This window comes from Prionailurus viverrinus, chromosome A3, assembly GCF_022837055.1.
Source record: "Prionailurus viverrinus isolate Anna chromosome A3, UM_Priviv_1.0, whole genome shotgun sequence".
Classification (NCBI taxonomy): domain Eukaryota; kingdom Metazoa; phylum Chordata; class Mammalia; order Carnivora; family Felidae; genus Prionailurus; species Prionailurus viverrinus.
Window position 1 is genome coordinate 122,161,671 of NC_062563.1, and position 19,271 is coordinate 122,180,941.

The window sequence follows — 19,271 nt, forward strand, 5'->3', positions numbered from 1 at the left end:
AGCGGCCACGGCCGGAAGCGGTCTCGTCGGCCCTGCGGCGCTGGATCCCTGACGCACGGAGCTCGAGAGCGAGAACGAGAGAGAAAGGGGCAGACATGGCGGCTCCGCTCGGCTCCCGCTGAGGAGGGCGAAGCCGGTGGAGGGTCTGAGCTGTCGGCCTGGAGTATCGCTCCCGCCTCCCGCTTTCTGCCTTCTCACGCCTACTTCCCTTCGTCTGCCCTACTCTCGCCTGTCCTCGTCTGCGCTCCGCAGAGTCCGGGTCGGCTCGTCTCTCCCGGCCCGGCTTCACTGGCCCTGACTGCCCGGCCGGCGGGCCGGCCTTCCTCGGCTCTCCCAGGCGCGGCGGGCGCTGTGTGGACCCCGTCCTCCTGGCTGGACCATGGTGAACACCCGGAAGAGCTCTCTGCGTCTTCTCGGGTCCAAGTCGCCTGGGCCTGGGCCTGGGCCTGGGGCCGGAGCAGAGCCTGGGGCGACCGGAGGCAGCAGCCATTTCATCTCCTCTCGGACCCGCTCCTCCAAGACCCGCGCTGCCAGCTGCCCCGGCGCCAAGGCCGGGGGAAGCGGTGGTGCCGGCGTCGCTCTGGAAGAGGCCCGGGTAAGAGCGCGGCGGCCCGAGTCCGGAGGCTTCCGAGTGCCGGCCCGGCCGCCGGGGCTTTGTCTGGCCGGGTTACGGCAGGAAGCCTCCAGTGGAGACCGCTTGGGCGGCTGGGGACCGGGTCTGCGGGTGCGGTGAAGGATGGTACCCGGCTAGGTAGGGCTGCGATAGCTTTGCTGCTGTGGCTCTTTTGTGTGAAGAACAGGACTGGGGTCTGGGGGAGAGGGCTCTGGCGGGGGGGTGTCTTTTCGGGGACATTGGAACAGTCTGGTTTCCGTGTCCTTGCCCGGCCTTAGAGGGGAATTCTAGGGGAGCAAGAGCGAAAGGCCGGAGTCCCCGGGTGGAAGGGCTGGGAGAAGAGAAGTGAAAGTTTTCTGCGGTGTCAAACCCTTCTCGTAAGTGTGTCAGCTCCTGCCGGTGTCTAACTCCAGCTTACTCTCAAACTGTTTGGGGGTGGTTCAAGTTGGTGAGGAAGTGAACGGAGAGCTCCAGTTGGCAGCCAGGCAGGGATGCTGAAAAAAGTTTGTAGCTGCTCTGACACCAACTTTAAAAACAAAATCAACGCTATCGCCTCTCCAGGCAGGAGAGATCGAGCATGATTTTGTAGCTGGAGCATCAGCCAGCTAGCTAACCCAGGTTCTAGTAGGGACCTGGTAGAGCTTTCAAGTCACAAAAGGGGCATGTCGAATGTTTTGGATAGTAGACACTGTTTCAAATTGTATGGTTTCCTGGACGTGTGCGTTTTTGTTATGGGAATAGTTGATTAGAAGGCGAATTAACACCATCGTTGTCACACTGTTGCCAACACATTTGAAGAAGGCTGGTGATTTAGGTTTTTTAAAAAGTGGTTGAAAGATCTTGAGATTTCATTATAGTATAAAACTCTAAGCTAGCACTTATTTTAGCACTTTAAGGGAATTGATAAGTTTGTGTTACAAGATTGGTTATGAATTCAGAAAAGAGTATTGCTTCTGTCTAGCAAGAGGGTAATTTAACCAAGAGTAATTTGGCTGGGAATTGCTGTTCATTTAAAATGCTCCTTTAAACCCACACCATTTTGTTATTCTTGTGGGAGGGAAGCAATATTTTATTTTCTGTGGGGTCTACAAGATTATGGTTTGTGTGTGCTTTTTCTCTGTATGTCATACTGTTCTGACACTGATCGGAATGAATCGAGGCAAATACAACAGATATATTTTACCAAAATGTATTTATTGTATCTTTGAAAATATATTCGGCTTTTATTTTGCTAAAATAAAAATGTTTTGAAAACTGCCTTGTTAGTAGGCTGTTTTGGGGTTAACAGATCTCTTAGGTTAAAATATGAAAGCTAGATCTTAAAGTTGTGCAAACTAGAATAATTTTTCTGAAAACTTGGCTTTTTGTAGAGATTATTCCAAACGTGTACAGACTTACTGACTTTTTGAAGCTAACATTTATTTTAAAATAAAAGTAAATTTAAGAAAGGTCTGTTCTCTATACCTAAGTTCAAATAAAATGTTTAGTGTACTATTTAACTGTAGTATAATGGTATGAATGCCCAGTCTATTAGAGCAGTGTCTAATTCATCTGAAGCAATTAGCTCATCTGTCACTGATCAGTTTGTGGTCCCATTTTGGAATTCATGCATAGCATGCTGTCCTTATCCCTTGAGGAATAAGGTGAAGTAATTTGTCAAGCAGCTGTTATGGAGATGTTAAAAGGCAAGGAATCAATAATCTAATGTAGAAATGAACATTTGGTAGCTTTTAAATTGCTGGAGGAATGAAAGATATTAGAGCTTTTTCTAGAAGGAGGCTGATGAAACTTTGTTTCAGGGATCCTTTTAGAATGTTTTAAAAGGTCATAAATAATACGCTAATGAAGATTTACTTTAAAATGTTTGTTTTTCAGTTTTAAGAAGACTTGTCTTCTGGCTGTAGTAGGTGATAGAATGCTCTAATGGCTTTCTCTGAGAAATGTGAAGGATTTTCTAATCCTATATTGTGATTGGTCCTTTAAAAGAGGAAAGTTACAATTCTGAATTTGTTAAGCTTATGGACTATACATTTATGAAGAAATTTGTGTATTTTTCGTTGCTGTATATTTCTAAAATGGGTTGATTTGGGCCTGGTAAACTCTTCCTCTCAAGTTGGTTTTATGAATTATAAGAATTTAGTACTCTTTCTAGTGTATTTAAGGGTACTCTGTCTGGAGTTTTAGACATTTGCTGGCATCTGTGAAGACTTGATGGAAAATGGGGTTGTTCATGCTGTTGCTTTAGGAGACTCTTTTTATTTTGGTAGGAAGAAATGTATTCTTTATAAGATACATAATTGAGGAGGTTCTCTTTTTTTCTGCTTTTGTGTGTTCTTTACGCTTGATGCTGATCTTCCCTCTTTCTGCCCCCCAGGATTCTTTTAGTTCTTTCTTTTTTCTTTCTTTCTTTCTTTCTTTCTTTCTTTCTTTCTTTCTTTTTCCTTCTCTTTCTTTCTTTCTGTTCTTTTCTTTGTTTTCTTTCTTCTTTCTTTCTTTCAGTTCTTTCTTTCTTCCTTTCTTTCTAGAGAGAGAGCACAAGCAGGGGAGAGGGGCAGAGGGAGAGAGAATCCCAAGCAGTTTCATGCTCAGTGTAGAGCCTTGATGTGGGCTCAATCCTACGACCCTAGGATCATGACCCGAGCCAAAATCAATATTGGACCCTCAACTGACTGAACCACCCAGGCGTCCCTCTTTTTAGATTTCATGGGCTGTGTCTACATATTTCATTTGCTTTAAAAAGCCATGGGACCTGAGCTGTGCGTATAGTTTGCCTTTCTTCCAAGTAGGTTATTGGAAGGATTTTCTTGAACCCACACTTTTTAAATGTCAAGCTGACTTCTGCTCTGTATTGAGTTATAATTGCTCTCGTTCCTGGCTTCTTTTGTTTGTTTAGTATATTTAAAGTTTGACCTCTTTTAGGTCAGTTAATCTGATGATCAGTAATTAGCATTTGTTTGCTCCATCAAAGAGTTCCTCTCAGCGAACTAATAATTGTATTCACAGAATTGGAAAGCAGTTTTGAACAATATTTCAACTCTTTTTTCTATTAGGCGTGTTTGCTTTTGGCTTCATCACTAGCTTTTTGTGCTTTTTGAGAAGGTTTTATAGTATTCTTTGAGTCCACATCTTAGTTGAGAGGGTCAAAATAAATATTTTGAGTAACTTTATAGGTAAATTTGCTTTATCGTAATTTCATTAAAAAAAAGAATCCTTGGGTCCTTCTGTAGTATGGTCCTTTATCACCCTGTACTTCTTCTTTTCCAACACCCATGCATTTACCGATATACTACAACAGAGTGGCTGAAGTTGATGGTTAAACACAGAAAAGAAGTCTGAGAGTAAAATGTAATAACTTATAGGACTCTGAGATAAGTAGAGAAAAATACAAGTCCTTCTGAGTAAAGTTTTTCCTTATATGTATTATGGAAATGTAATACACATACGTATACATATGTGTGTGTATCTTGAGTAATGTGGTAAACAATATCCCTTCACAGCTTTGAACCAAAGTAGCTGATTATCTGTGGTAACCAATTGAAAATGCAACTTAAAACAAATCAATTACTGATCATTTCTGTAGTCCAGATATTCAAACTTGCAGTTAAAAAAATTTTTTTTCTAAATGTTTATTTGTTTTTGAGAGAGAAAGCCAAGTGGGGTAGGGGCAGAGAGAGAGGGAGACAGAGAATCTGGAGCAGGCTTTGTGATGCCAGTGCAAAGCCGGACATGGGGCTGGAACCCATGAACTGTGAGCTCATGACCTGAGCTAAAGTCTAACTACCGCTCAATCCAGTGAGCCACCTAGGTACCCAAACTTGCAGTTTTTAAGGTCCTAGATGAAATTTACAACACCTGTAGAAGTGAAGGATGTTAATTTCTTAATCTCTTTTCCGTGGCAGGTAGTCTTTGTGACCATTCTTTGATAGATCCTTGAGTGCTTGTCTCTTAAATACCTAATTATAGATAAACCTCTAGCCTCTGGAAACCAGCTGGACAGGTGATAGGATTACTACTTGTTAGAAGAACTAAGGACCAGACCAGTGACTTCAGCTGGGTTGATTTGTTGATATTTGGGTTTGTGTTCTTATATTGGGAGTATATTTGTTATGCCTTCCTGCTAGGGAAGGATTTTGTGAAAAGTGAGTTATTGAGTAAAAGGGATTTGGGATTTTTGGATAAACAGTTGTATGAACGTACAAAGGGGAAAAATCATACATTGAATGTTTGCTTACCATACATAAAAACAAGAAAATTTTCCTCTAGACTCTAGGCTAGAAGACCAAATAGGTAGTAAGTGATAATAAGTAGATAATAAGTAGATTTAATATTTAAATCTAGTTCTTTCTTCTCTGCTTGTATATTTTACTATCACATCTGTATTTATCACTACTTTTTGTTGCTGTGCAAGCGGTAGTTTCCACAAATATCAGAGAAGGAAAGAAGGCAGCTATTGTACAGTCAGGAAATACTCTATATACTGTGTATAGACAGATTTTTACTAGACTATCTGGAGTTGTGCCTAGGATTGTATTGGGACTGAAAGTGGGAACAGTAGCCTGTAGGGATGTGAAATACAGGATAGCGATTTTCAGTGATTGTTTGCTACCTGATTTCAGAGAGTGGTTGTAGGAAGAGGAGCAGACATGTTGTTCAGAGATCATTTTGCAATATTGTAAAGATGACTTGGAGAAAAAAATCCCTGTGGAGTAAGTCTAGGGTATTGTGGTGGTCTGCATTAGAGGTGTACTTGGGCTGCCATCTTTCCCCTCCACTTGGCAATATTTATCAGTGTGTACATTTTTTTCTTTTGTTAAAAAACATTTACTTATTTACTTTTGAGAGAGAGAAAGTGTGCAGGCATGAGAGCAAGCGAGGGGCAGAGAGAGGGAGAGAGAGAGAATCCCAAGCAGGCTCTACGCTGTCAGCACAGAGCCCACCGTCGGTCTTGAACTCGCAAACCATGAGATCTTGACCTGAGCCAAAGTTGAATGCTCAAACGACTGAGCCACCCAGGCGGCCCATACATTTTCTTTCATGCTCTGAGAATCTATTTTGGAGGTACGTGTTTTCCCTTTGAAAAAATGTTTCATGTTTTAAAACCTCTTGAGGAGACATTATATGGCATATTTATAAATGATGATACATACTAGTGAATGAAACACATTTAGCATTGTTAGTGTTTGTATTCTAGGACCCAAATTAGGATCTTTGAGCCAGGGGTGCTTCACATAACCATAAAATGATATGCTCTCTGATCTTGTGAGATAAGAACTTGGCGATCATTCAACCTGACTTTTGGTAGTGGGGCTTGCTTACTCCTTTGTTTTTGCATTTAATCAATCCATGTTTATGACACACCTACCACATTAAAATGTAAGTGCATTATGGGCAAGAAGTTTTGCCTCTTTGGTTCACTGTTAATAGGGCTGCCATACTGCAAAAAGTCAAGAAGGCACCATTCACACTACAGTCTATGTGAAGGGTACCCCCCCTGGAGTTGTGCAGTGCAGTCTTTTTATGTTATATGCTGTGTTAACCTCCTCATGTTGTTAATATTTTTTGCCCATTTTTCTGCTTTCTACTAAAGTTAACTTTTCTTGTTTTCCAAAAATATCAGTGATCAGTGGCTTTTAACCTTCTTTGTGTCGTAGTGAGGGATACTGTTTATGACTCTTTTCACATGCTTAATTTTTCCTATTTAGATCTTTGATTTATAACCTATTGTTTATAGTGCTACTTGCTAATATTCTATATTGCTTTCTTGCTAATATGCTATCTTGCTAATATAGTGCTGTATGCTAAGTTCCTGTATATGTTCTGTTCTCATATTTTTGTTGGCCTGTTCTGGTGTCAGTACCATACTGTTTTTAGGACTAGTTTAGGAATATATCTTAATATTCTAAAAGACAAGTTCCTTCTCTTTGTTATTTTCAAAGTTAACTTAGATTTTCAAGGATCTTCGTTCTTTTCATAAACATTTCCAGTTAAGATTAGAATTCCTCAAAAGATCCAGCTAGAATTTTAATTAGGAAATTATTTGAATTCCAAGATTAATTCACAGAGAATTGACACCTTTATAATAAATCCAAGAGCAAGGAACATTACTCACATAACCTAGTATGGAATTAGATGCTTTTTCTTGTGACCTAATACACTGTCAGTTTTGGTAAATGTTATTTGCTTAAGAAAAATGCATATTTTGTATTTGGTGTAGAAAAATATATATGATGGAAAACATTAGGAGATGGGAAACATTATAGTGTGGATTTATTGATTATTTAGATACTTAAATCTCTTGTCCCATGTTAAGATTCTACCTAAGTTTTTGTTCAAATCCTGGTGTATATATGCATGCGTGTGTATACATATGTGTATACATACATATGTATGTATCTGTGTGCATATACATAGGTATACAAATATGTGTATGTATATGTAAAGTTTTTTTATTTTGAGACAGAGAATCCTAAGCAGGCTCCTCACTGGCAATGTGGAGCCAGATGTAGGGCCCAAACCATGAGCTGCAAGACCATGACCTGAGCTGAAACCCAAGAGTCAAACGCCCAACTGACTGAGCCACCTAGCTACCCCTATGTGTGTGTGTATATATATATGTGTGTGTGTGTGTGTGTGTGTGTATTTATTTATTTAATTTTTAAAGTTTTTTTAGAGAGAATGCAAGTGGGGTAGGGGCACAGAGGGAGGAAGGGAGAGGGAGGGAGGGAGAGAGAATATCAATCCCAAGCAGGCTCTGCACTGCCATTGCAGAATCCATGCAGGGCTTGAACCCACAAACTGTGGGATCATAACCTGAACCAAAGTCGGACGCCTACCAACTGAGCCACCCAGGCATCCCCTATATCTATACATATCTACATATATCCATAGATATATTTTAAGTAAGCTCTGCACCAACTTGGGGCTTGAGCTCACGACCTCAAGATCAAGGGTTGCATGCTCCACTGACTGAACCAGCCAGGTGCCCCTCTTCTGATGATTTTATCTATCTATCTATCTATCTATCTATCTATCTATCTATCTATCTATTACTGAGTTTTGAGAGAGAGAGTGTGAGGAATGGAGGGGCAAAGAAAGGGAATCCCAAGCGATCTCTGCACTGTCAGCCCATGAGATCATGACCTGAGGCAAAATCAAGATGGTGACCTGAGGAGAATTAACCAACTAAGCCACACAGGTGCCCCATCTCTTCTGATTATTTTAAGGTTAAATGTTCTGTGTGTGTGTGTGTGTGTGTGTGTGTGTGTGTGTGTGCGCGCGCGCGCGCACACACTTAATTGCTCATAAGACCTAAATTTCTGTTTATTGACTTCTGTTTTTTTTTCTTTAAAGCCACATACTATTTAACATTCTCTTATAATGTTCCACCTTCCTTCCTATGCTGTATTGTCTAGAATTTTAGTTCTGATATTTTTATGGATATAAGTACTTTGTCTTTTTCTTTAATTTGGAATTTTTTTTTCCAGTAACAATAAATTTTTCTCAAGTACCGATATGATTACCTTTTTTTTTCCTGATTTTTAAAATAGTCTCTGCACCCAGTGTGGAGTCCAGTGCGGGGCTTGAACTTATGACCCTGAGATCAAGACCTGAGCTAAGATCAAGAATTGGTCACTTAACTGACTGAGCCATTCAGGCGCCCCTGATGATCTTACTTTTTGTGTCTCATATTATTCTTTATTTCTCTTTTTTGTGAATATTTCCTCCAAGAATATTTTCAGTTTGGGACTTTTTGTAACAAACTTTCTGAGGCATTACATGGCTGAAAATGTTTTCATTATGTTCTTTCATTTAAATAAAAAATTGGCTGGATATATAAAATTGTAGGTCTAATACTAAAGAATATGACTTTATTGTCATCTTGTATCTAGTGTTACTTTTGAAGTTTGATGTTGGTCTGATTCTTTTTCTTTTGTAGGTATTCTTTCTCTTTTGAAGCTTATAGGTTGTTTTTTGTTTTTTGTTTTTAGGTCTTTGTTCATACATTTTGCTAATTTTAGGCTTGGGTTTTTCCTTTACCCTTTGTTGACAATCTTTGCTCTTTTAGTTTGTGGTTTTTCATGTTTTTTAGTTTGAGGCAAGTTTATCATGTCATTTTATTTTATCTTAATTAGTTTATTTATTTTTAAGTAATCTCTACACCCAATGTGGGGCTCCAACTCATGACCCCAAGATCATGAGTTCATGCTCTTCTGAGCCCCCCAATTTATCATTTCTAATGGTAATTTAAAATGATCGTTTCTTCAAATAATACTAATCTCTTGGGGCATCTGGGTGGCCCAGTTAGTTAAGTGTCTGACTCTTGGTTTTAGCTTAGGTCATGATCTCACAGTTTGTGGGTTTGAGCCCCATGTGGGGCTCTGTGCTGACAGTGTGGAGCCTGCTTGGGATTCTCTGTCTTCCTCTCACTCTGTCCCTCCCTTCCTCACATGTGCTCACTCTCTCTCTCAAAATAAATAAATAAACTTAAAAAAATATTACTGCTCTCCCTTTTCATTCCTTATGGAACTCATAATATTTAGATGTTGACACCTAGAAAAATTTTATTCCTAAATTGATAATTAAACTATTTTTAAGCACTTTTGATGGTATGCTGGAGAAATTTACTGACAGTTACTTGACTAAACAAGAAACTGACAGTTACTTGAGTTATTTGGTGCTTCTTTCACCTGACTCCTGTTGCCTATGTGTAAAGTGGCCCATTTGTTGGGATAAAGCCTTGAAGTTGCTTGATAAAAACTCATTTCCTTTACAACTTATTAACACCCTTTAACCAGAGCATACTTGAATACTCACACTTTGGATGAGTGTTGTGGTTGTGTACATGATTGTGCAAGTTAAGGGAAAGCTACTTTTGAAAAACCAAACCCCATTGCAGAGCTATACTTCCTTTTTAATGAATGACACCTTATAGAAGTTTTAAATGTATGTATAGAAACAGGTGAAGCTTCACCAACAGGTGTGCACAGATGAGATGGCGGTACAAATTCATGAACTGGTGGGTGGATTCTATGTTAAAAATTTGAAAATACTTTAAAATTTAGAATTTTTTTAATTTATTTTTTTAAATCTTTATTTATTTATTTATTTATTTATTTTAAAAATAATATTTATTTATTTATTTTTGGGACAGAGAGAGACAGAGCATGAACGGGGGAGGGGCAGAGAGAGAGGGAGACACAGAATCGGAAACAGGCTCCAGGCTCCGAGCCATCAGCCCAGAGCCTGACGCGGGGCTTGAACTCACGGACCGGGAGATCATGACCTGGCTGAAGTCGGACACTTAACCGACTGTGCCACCCAGGCGCCCCAAATCTTTATTTATTTTTGAGAGAGAGACACACACACAGAGTGCAAGTGGGGGAGGAGGACAGAGAGAGAGGGAGATACAGAATCCAGAGCAGGCTCCAGGCTCTGAGCTGTCAGCACAGAGCCTGATGCAGGGCTTGAACTCACAATCTGCGAATTCATGACCTGAGCCGCAGTCAGATGCTAAATCGACTGAGTCACCCAGGCGCCCCTAAAATTTAGAATTTTAATTTAATTTTAATTTTTTAGTTTTTACTATTCTTATTCAGCCTCCAAATTTATTAGATGGAAGAATTGAGGGGAAGTGATAGTTGCTCAAGGGCATGCAGTTAATTATTCAGAAGCAGCATTTCAACTGAAAATGGGTATTTTTTTTTTTTTTTTTTTTGTAATCTATGCATCCAACTTGGGGCTTGAACTCATGACCCTGAGCTCAAGAGTCGCATGCATTTCTGACTGAACCAGGCAGGCACCCCAGGAAATTTAAAAAAATTCTTTGATATCTTTAATTGGGTAACACTGTGTACCAGATAGACAACTGAACATAAAGGGTACACAAGACGCATGACCTTGGATCTTTGGCAAAATATTTTATTTGTATTAAAAAATATGAAATAAAAAATTATAAAATAAATATTTCAAACAATATGGAAGTACACAGGAAAAAAAATAAAAGACCTTCCCCTATTCCCTAATTCCTCCAGTTTGTTTTTCCTAGGAATAACCACTGTTAAAGTTTGTGTACATCTTTCCAGACCATTGCATGTGTATTTATGGGTAACTTATATGTGTATATTTTACATATATGGAATTATAATCTATATGCTATTTATGATAGTAAACTATGTATTGTGTATATTCTTGCATATTCTTCTTGATAATTTTCTATTTTGTTGTGTTATTATACCATCACTTCTGTAGCTGTTCCCTCTTAGTACACAAATTATCTCCATTTTTTTGTTTTTTTAAATTTTTTAAAATGTTTATTTTAGAGAGAGAGAGAGTGGAGAAGTGGAGAGTGGAGAGAGTGGCAGAGAGAGAGAGAGAGGGAGACAGGATCTAAAGCAGGCTCTTCACTGACAGCAGAGAGCTGGATGTGGGGATCTTACTCACAAACCGTGAGATCTTGACCTGAGCTGGGGTCTCAGGCTCAACGGACTGAGCCACCCATGTGTCCCTCTATGTTTTTAATATTATAAAAGATGTAGCAGAAAATTACTTTTTTTTTTTATGAAGTGGAATTACTTGGTTAAGGTGTATGTATTTTAAATTTTTATAGGTTTTTCCATATTGTCCTCTAAACAGGCTAAAATCAATATGCACACCACTCCCCAATGCTCTCAGCACTCTTCTTATATACTTCTCACTGGGTAATTGGAGGAGTTAGGCTTTAACTTTCTTTTCTTTTTTTAAATTTTTTGTGTGTTTGCTTATTTTTGAGGCAGAGAGAGACAGCATGAGCAGGGGAGGGGCAGAAAGAGAGGGAGACACAGAATCCGAAGCACGCTCCAGGCTCTGAGCTGTCAGCACAGAGCCCCAAATGGGGCTTGAACTCACAAACTGTGAGATCATGACCTGAGCCGAAGTCAGACACTTAACCTACTGAGCCACCTAGGTGCCCCTACTTTAACTTTCTTGAAGGGCAGAGATTATCTCATCATCAAGTATCTTTAGTATCTAACACAGTAACAGGTGCTTAATAAATTTTGTTTGTGAAAAAGAATGAATCGCTAAAGAGAATTTAATAAGCTTATGGAATTATATTAATCCTAGAAAGCCAAGCAAGTATCCTTACTTCAGACTGTATCCACTGTCAGGCTGTACGTTTAATATTTGTTACTTCTACTACCTCACTGGTTCTTCTAAATAATCTTATGAGGTAAATGGTAGTTTTTAATTCAGTGGTAGTGCTGCAATATAAGACTGGTCCTGTCCAGTATTTAAATTTTGTGGCATTTTTCTGTACCCATGTCTCTTGTTTAAAGTATGTATTATTTTCAGATTGAAAATTATCTTCCAGGAAGAAAAATGCATTATAACTTACAATAGATTGTTTTTGTCTTTTTACAGTTCCTCAGCTCACTTCTATATATTTTGTTTGTCTATTCTTTCACATATTCATTCTTGCTTAGAAATGTTAAACTAGTAAGCCATTGCTTTTGGGATGTTTGAGGAAAATGTAGGACCTTTTGTGTGCCTGAAGTTTGAGGACTTTGTAGAATCATATTGGCCCTAAGCAAATAAATAGCCGTGTGAGTTTTGTTTTCTGCAGTCATGGTAACTGCTGAAAGAAAAAGAAATTGACCGCACTTCTAAGCTTTCTCATGAAAGCAGGAGTACTTATTTTTTAAAAAGGTAGGGAAAAAGACTGTCTTACAAAGGAAACTGGAAAAGATTGATTGTACTCATATACTTTTTGATCTAACCTGGGCGATAATGTTCTTATTTTGTTTATGTTTTGTCTCTTTGAGGATCTTTTTCTCATCAGTCATCTTACTCTTTAAAATTTTATTTTATTCTCTTCCATGTGTCCTTCTATTTACAAGAAACCAGGTCATCTTATCCTTTTTTTTTTTTTCTTTCTTTTAAAGTAGGCTTCATGCCCAGCTCGGAGTCCAATGCGGGGAGGTTGTGGTGGGGGTGGGGGAAGTGGGGGCTTGAAGAACCTTGAGATCAAGACCTGAGCTGAGATAAAGAGTTGGATGCTTACCTGACTGAGCCACCCAGGTCATCTTATCTGTTTAAAAAATAAAATTCTTAGGGTGCCTAGGAGGCTCAGTCGGTTAAACATCTGACTTCAGCTCAGGTCATAATCTCAGAACATACGGTTTCTGGGTTTGAGCCCCACATCAGGCTCTGCGCTGACTGTGTGGAGCCTGCTTGGGATTCTCTCTTTCCCTCTCTCTCTGTCCCTGCCTCACTCATGCTTTCTCTCTCTCTCTCTCAAAAATACATAAATAAACTTAAAAAAAAGAAAAGCAAAAGAAAATTCTTGGCGTACCTGGCTGGCTTAGTTGGTAGAACATGTGACTCTTGATCTTGGGGTCATGGGTTCGAGCCCCATGTTGGGAGTAGAATGTACTTGAGAAAAAAAATAAAGGGGGTATTTAAATAAAATAAAATTCTTCCCTGACTTCTTTGACTTTGTAACCTCTTTAGACTATTGTCTCTTCTTTCTTCACAGTGGCACTTCTTACGAGAGTTGCTCATATTTATGCCCTGTACTTTCTCACCAAGTTCTTCACCTAGCGATTTCCGCCCTGCATTTCACAGAGGTTGCCCTGTTAGAAGTTATAGTAACTTTTTTTTTTTCATGTTTATTTATTTTGAGAGAGAGAGAGCACATGTGTGTTTGGTAACAGAGAGGAAGAGAGAATCCCAAGCAGGTTCTGCATTGTCAGTGCAGAGCTGGAAGTGAGGCTCCATCTCACAGACCATTAGATCATGATGTCTTGAGCTGAAATCGAGAATCACTTAACCAACTGAGCCACCCAGGTACCCCTATAGTGACCTTCTAATTACCAACCCACATTTTTTATTAGCTTTTCTCTCATTGAGTTGTTTCGGAACAAACTTCCACTCCCCAGTGTTTTTATTTCTATTTTATTATTATTTTTTAGAGAGAGACAGAAAGCCTGAGCAGGGGAGAGGGGCAGAGAGAGGGAGAGAGAGAGGGAGAGTCCCAAGCAGGCATCATGTTCAGAATGGAGCTGGATGTGGGGCTTGATCCCACGATCCTGGGATCATGACCTGAGCTGAAATCAGGAGTCAGATGCTCAACTGACTTAGCCACCCAAGTTTCCCCTACCCCCCATCCCCCCGCACCCCCCCAAGCTGTTTTAGTAAAAGACTATATTTTTCACTAGTTTGTACAAGATCCAGTCTGCTCATTGCTTGAATATAGGCATTTTTTTTTAACAGTTTACATTTATTTATTTTTAAGAAACAGAGTGAGACAAAGCATGAGCGGGAGGGGCAGAGAGAGAAGGAGACACAGAATCTGAAGCAGGCTCCAGGCTCTCAGCAAGCGGTCAGCACAGAGCCTGATGCGGGGCTTGAACCCACGAACCGTGAGATCATGACCTGAGCCGAAGTCAGACGTTCAACCGACTGAGCCACCCAGGCGCCCCGAATATAGACATTTTTTAAGAGTTTTACTTCTGCCCTCTGTTTTTCATTCTGTATATTATCTATGATCCTTTTATTGCCATTTCATATCTATCCTCTAGTCCTCACCTCACTCTGTCTCAGAGCTGCATTTCCCACAGCCTGATACACCTCTCCCTAGATTTCTGGCTAGAATTCTAAACTTAACTTTTGAAATTAGAGTTCAGCATTATGCTTCTTCCTTTAACATCTGTCTCCCGGCTCCCCCCCACACTCACTGAAAAAAAATAACCACTTTTTACTAACCTGCAGTTACATTGTGTTTATTTGAATACTGGTGTCACTAATTTCTCAGTTACTCTACTTTCTGGAATCAATTTATTTTCTGCTTTCATAATTCTACACGAGGCCATCATCAAGACTCGAATTAATCTCATGGTCTGCTAATTCACTTACTTCCTTGACTGTCTCATTTTTTTTATTTTATTAAATTTTCTTTTTAAATGTTTAATTTTGAGAGAGAGAGAGAGACAGAGTGCAAGCAGAGGAGGAACGGAGAGAGATGGAGACTCAGAATCTGAAGCAGGCTCAGTCTCTGAGCTGTCAGCACAGAGCCCGATGTGGGACTCGAACCCACCAACCGTGAGATCATGACCTGAGCTGAATGAAGTTGGATGTTTAACCGACTGAATACCCAGGCACTCCATCATTTTTTTTTTTTTTTTTTTAATGCTATACTTGGATATATTCTTTTTGTCTTTACATTAAAATCCTAGGTTCTAGATTTCTGACAAATTCTGATCTGGGCAGGAAGTCTTCCCTAAAAAGTAGAGCAGCATAAGTTCTCTGCTTGTTATTCTCAAATTCTTTTGCCTACTTTTATAAGATTTGTGGTAGAATAGTGGCAAGTATTTGTAGTAGCTGATGAGCATGACTAAAGAGCCTCAGACTCCAGGAGAACATGATTTTTGCTAACTGGAAAAATTTAACTCTTCTTGGGGTTAGAATTCCCACTTAGGTGGGAATAACTTTATCTTTTCATTGTACTTTTATTTTTTGTAGCATTTGGCACTTACTATTATACTTCACTTGGAAGTTATCTCATCTTTGAATCATGTTCCTCACTATATTATGCCATATATTATCCTTGTGACTGTCAACCCAGTAGATTTTGTATTGAGTTCAAATGGGTCTTAATCTTTTTTTACCATTGTCCTCTAAGTCTTACGTACACAGTAGAGTCGTCAATAAATGTTTGTTAAATGAAATTATTCCCTTAGTCAGAGATGCCTTTCTTACTCATGGATTGTAATCACTCTGACACACATTGCTAAATGACTGTGGGTAGATTGCATAATCTCTCTTAAGTATCTTAGTCCTGAAACTGGCAACGCCTTCCCTCAAAGGGTTAGGTTATAATTAACTAGTAAAATGCTTTGAAGATGAAAAAGTTGAAGTTGAGCATTATGATCATCTTATTAAAGGTTAACTATTAGTATCATCAGGTTTGTAGGTAAAAGCTTTCCCAAAGCTTGAAGTTAATTAAATGGTGAAGTAATTATTTTGTATGTATTTACATTTTGGTTATTTGCTTTGCTTAAATCCCTAGATTTCTTTGGAGGGAAGGAGCTTTTTATAATGTTACTTATTCTGAGGTCTCTGTCACAGAGGCAAGTCAAAATTAAAACCCTACCAAGATAAGAAAAATACAGTAGAATAGTGCAGCAGTTAGAATGATGTGCCTCATATACTTAAACTGTTTTATATGGGAGAAGTCCTCAAACTTTGGATACTAAGAATCATTTGGAGGCCCTCATTAAAAATATTCCAACTCCAGAGATTCTAGTTTAGCAGGTTATATTTCTTTAATGAGGAATCAGGTGATTTCTGATTCAGCTAGTGTGCAGATAACGCTTTGAGAGACCTTCCTGAATAGAACTGAAAAAAGCTAGTAGAATATGAGAGAATGACCAACAAATAAACCTACAGACTCATTTAAATTGATATTCAAAGAGTTATGTAGTACCCAAATTATTTAAAAAATGACTAGACTTCAGATATTTTACTAATGTCTGTAATTCAATAAGTGTGTAGTACTTATTCCCAGAGTATGTTTGTAAAACTTCAGGATCTATAGATGCTCCATGAAAAAAGAGTTCCATCAAATAAGTCTGTGAAATGTTATATACTGTCCTCCATATTTAGAGGTTTACAGTGCATATTAACATACTAAATAAGACTCTTAGAAGTCCTACAGCAGAAGACCTTGAACCTATTATTTCCAAACTTACTTGATTCTGAACCTTCCTTTTTTTCTCCTAATAATTCCTATTAATAATTTACTGAATGAACTTTGGGAAATCTTGAGCCTCCACCCCGCTATGGTGTGCAATTAAAAAGAAATGAAGTATTTTTTTTGTACATGAGAACTTAAAATCTTGCTAGAATCTCAAGACTTAGAATATGACATTTTAAAGATGGTAAACATATTATACTGAGTTGAATATAATCAAATGCCAAAATATATAATAGAGTTGCAGCTAGTAGAGGAAAAAGGTCAATTTATATCAGATCCTTCAGGTAAGATTTTCAAGAAAAGATGGGTCTTTTTTTTTTTTTTTTTTTTTTAAAGTAAGCTCTGCTTACTGTGGGGGCCTGAACTCACAATTCTGAGATCAAGGGTTGCATGCTTTACTAACTGAGCCAGCCAGGCACCCAGGAAATGATGGGTCTTGAAGGGTGAGTGATGGGATTTGATTAGGAGGAATAATGCTGGCCTGAACTATCTAAATTGAGGAAGTAGTTCACAGGTATCCGTTCCATTTCTGTATTCACAAACATGCTTTAGCTTAGAACACATGACATTGCTTTCTCAGTGACTATTTGATAAGTATGTCATATAATAATGCTTTTCAGACACTAATGTGCACAAGAATCACCTGGGGATCATGTAAAGAAAAATGATTTCTGATTGGTTAGGTCTGGGGTGGAGCACATTTTGTAGTGACAAATGTAGACAGTAATTAAGTCTTGGATGAGTAGTTAGATGACGATTAATACATACTTTAACCTTAGTATTTTTATAAATATCTAAGGTAGAGTGTTTGAGATAGTAGTAAGAGATGTATGTTAGGAATGGCAGGACCTAATTTTTTTTTTTCTTCTGTCATTTGTTAGCCATGTGACCTTGGGCTAGTTAATGTACTCTGAAAAGGGTGGGGTTAGAGAAGGCAAGAGCCTGAGGAAGTGAAATAGTACAATTTTGAAAAGCACTCATTTGTTAAGTACAGTAAGCATGTTTATTGATAAAGTACTATTACATGATTGAATTGCATTTTAAATAATTTTTCCCCCTCTAGTGAAAAAACACTTTTTCTTGATAACTTGAAGTGGTACTGTATGTTACACAACTAATAGGTTAATTTTCCTTAATTATAGACACTCTGAATATCTAGTTGTTCCCCCCCCCCCTTTTTTTTTTAATGTTTATTTCTGAGAGAGTGAGTGGGGAAGGGCAGAGAGAGAGACACAGAATCCGAAGCAGGCTCCAGGCTCTGAGCTGTCAGCGCAGAGCCGGATGCGGGGCTCGAACCTACGAACAGTGGAATCATGACCTGAGCCGAAGTCAGATGCTCAACTGACTGAGCCACCCAGGTACCCCATTCCCTTTGTGTCTTTCAGTATGAGTGTGGTCTTGTGGCTGGCTGGCAGGCTTGCTTGTTTGTTTATTTATTGTTTATTGTTTATAGAGTGAGAGCACGAGTAGGGGAGAGGGGCAGAGGGAGAGATAGAATCTTAAGCAGACTCCGTACTCAGCATGGAGCTGGACATGGGGGCTCAATCCCATGACTCTGGGATCATGACCTGAGCTGAAATCAGGGGTTGGATGCTCAATTGACTGAGCCACCCAGGTGCCCCTGGTCTTGTGGCTTTAGAACAAGCTCATGGCAAATTGTATTATAGCACAAAATTAGAAACTGGGCTTTTTGTAAAAAAATTTTTTAGCAAAGTAGGCTCTGTGCACAACATGGGGCTTGAACTCATGACCCTAAGGTCAAGAATCACATGCTCTATTGGCTGAGTTGCTCAGGTGTCCCTATTACAAGTATTTCTTTTTTTCTTTCTTTCATTCAAGTTTTTATTTATTTATTTTGAGGGTGAGGGAGGAAGAGAGAATCTCAAGCAGGCTCTGCACTGCATTTCTTAAGTTTGTTTGTTAGGCTACATTTTGACTAGTTATTTGTGTAATGTAGTTGTCTTACTTTGGGAAAATATGATTTAGAAATGTGCATTTATGAAATAAATAGTCCTTATATTTTTTCTTAAATTTGTGGCATAAAAAATAAAATAGTATATATAGTAGTATATTGAAAATGGTCATATATACCTTTGAAATACTGATCTATAATGTCAAGTAATAAAGCATTAACATATGAATTAAATCTTCTCTAAAGGGAAGGTTAATCTTCCCTCCAGTCTCTTATCCATTTGCCCAGTATCCAGGGAATTGAATGGTGAAGACAAGAGCTGCTGTGCGGATACTGACCTTCCTGTAGTCAGAGGACATGTGGCTGGGGAGGGAATAATGGAAATGTGATAAGTGGACATCTCTGGTTGAGAAATTGATTATGTTAAGCAAATTAATTGAAAGAGCAAATAAATGGAAGCCAGGTTTCTCCCCGAGAAGAGCTTACAAACATAAAAGGGGAAAGTCTAGAAAGAAACTTAAGATGTGGAATTAGAATTAGAAGCCTTGGTGTGTATGCATGTGTTATTATTTATGCACAGGTAAAGAAATAGGTATAGATATGTTTATATGTATGTATATATATTCATATCCTTCCTACTCTCTTCTGAGAGGACTCTGTAGCTGTGAAACCCTAGTAACAATGAGCACACCTAATGCCCAGATCTTGGTTTCTAAATACTATCCATGACTAAAAGGTATCAGGTATCTCTTGGAGAAATGGCTAATTTTAGAATCAGGGAGGGAAAGTATAAGATGAATTTAGAGATGTCTTTTGTGTCAGAAAGCAAGGAAGTAGTCAAAATGATGGGGACATATCAAAAAGGTACAGGAACCACTTTCTAAGGGCCCTTGATTGCCAAATATTGTATAATTTGAGCAGCAAAATGGAATAATGGATTATAACATATAGTATAAAATAAGAATCCATGAATCTACACTGATAAAAGTAGTAAGTAAAGGAATTCTGACAAAGGG

The 19,271-nt window shown here is 38.8% G+C and overlaps 1 protein-coding gene across 3 annotated transcripts in view; it reads left to right on the forward strand.

The window, feature by feature from the left end:
- The first annotated feature begins 239 nt into the window (after window positions 1–239).
- The window catches only part of ATAD2B (ATPase family AAA domain containing 2B), a 167,452-nt gene continuing 148,420 nt past the window's right edge, over window positions 240–19,271 (forward strand). For 2 of the 3 annotated variants that reach the window (XM_047852433.1, XM_047852434.1), the window contains exon 1: window positions 240–595. In XM_047852433.1, coding sequence (XP_047708389.1) covers window positions 380–595 — 216 coding nt within the window. In that variant the 5' untranslated portion in view covers window positions 240–379. Of the gene's footprint in view, window positions 596–17,677; window positions 17,702–19,271 lie in introns of those variants that run through there. The other variant, XM_047852435.1, reaches the window with a different exon arrangement.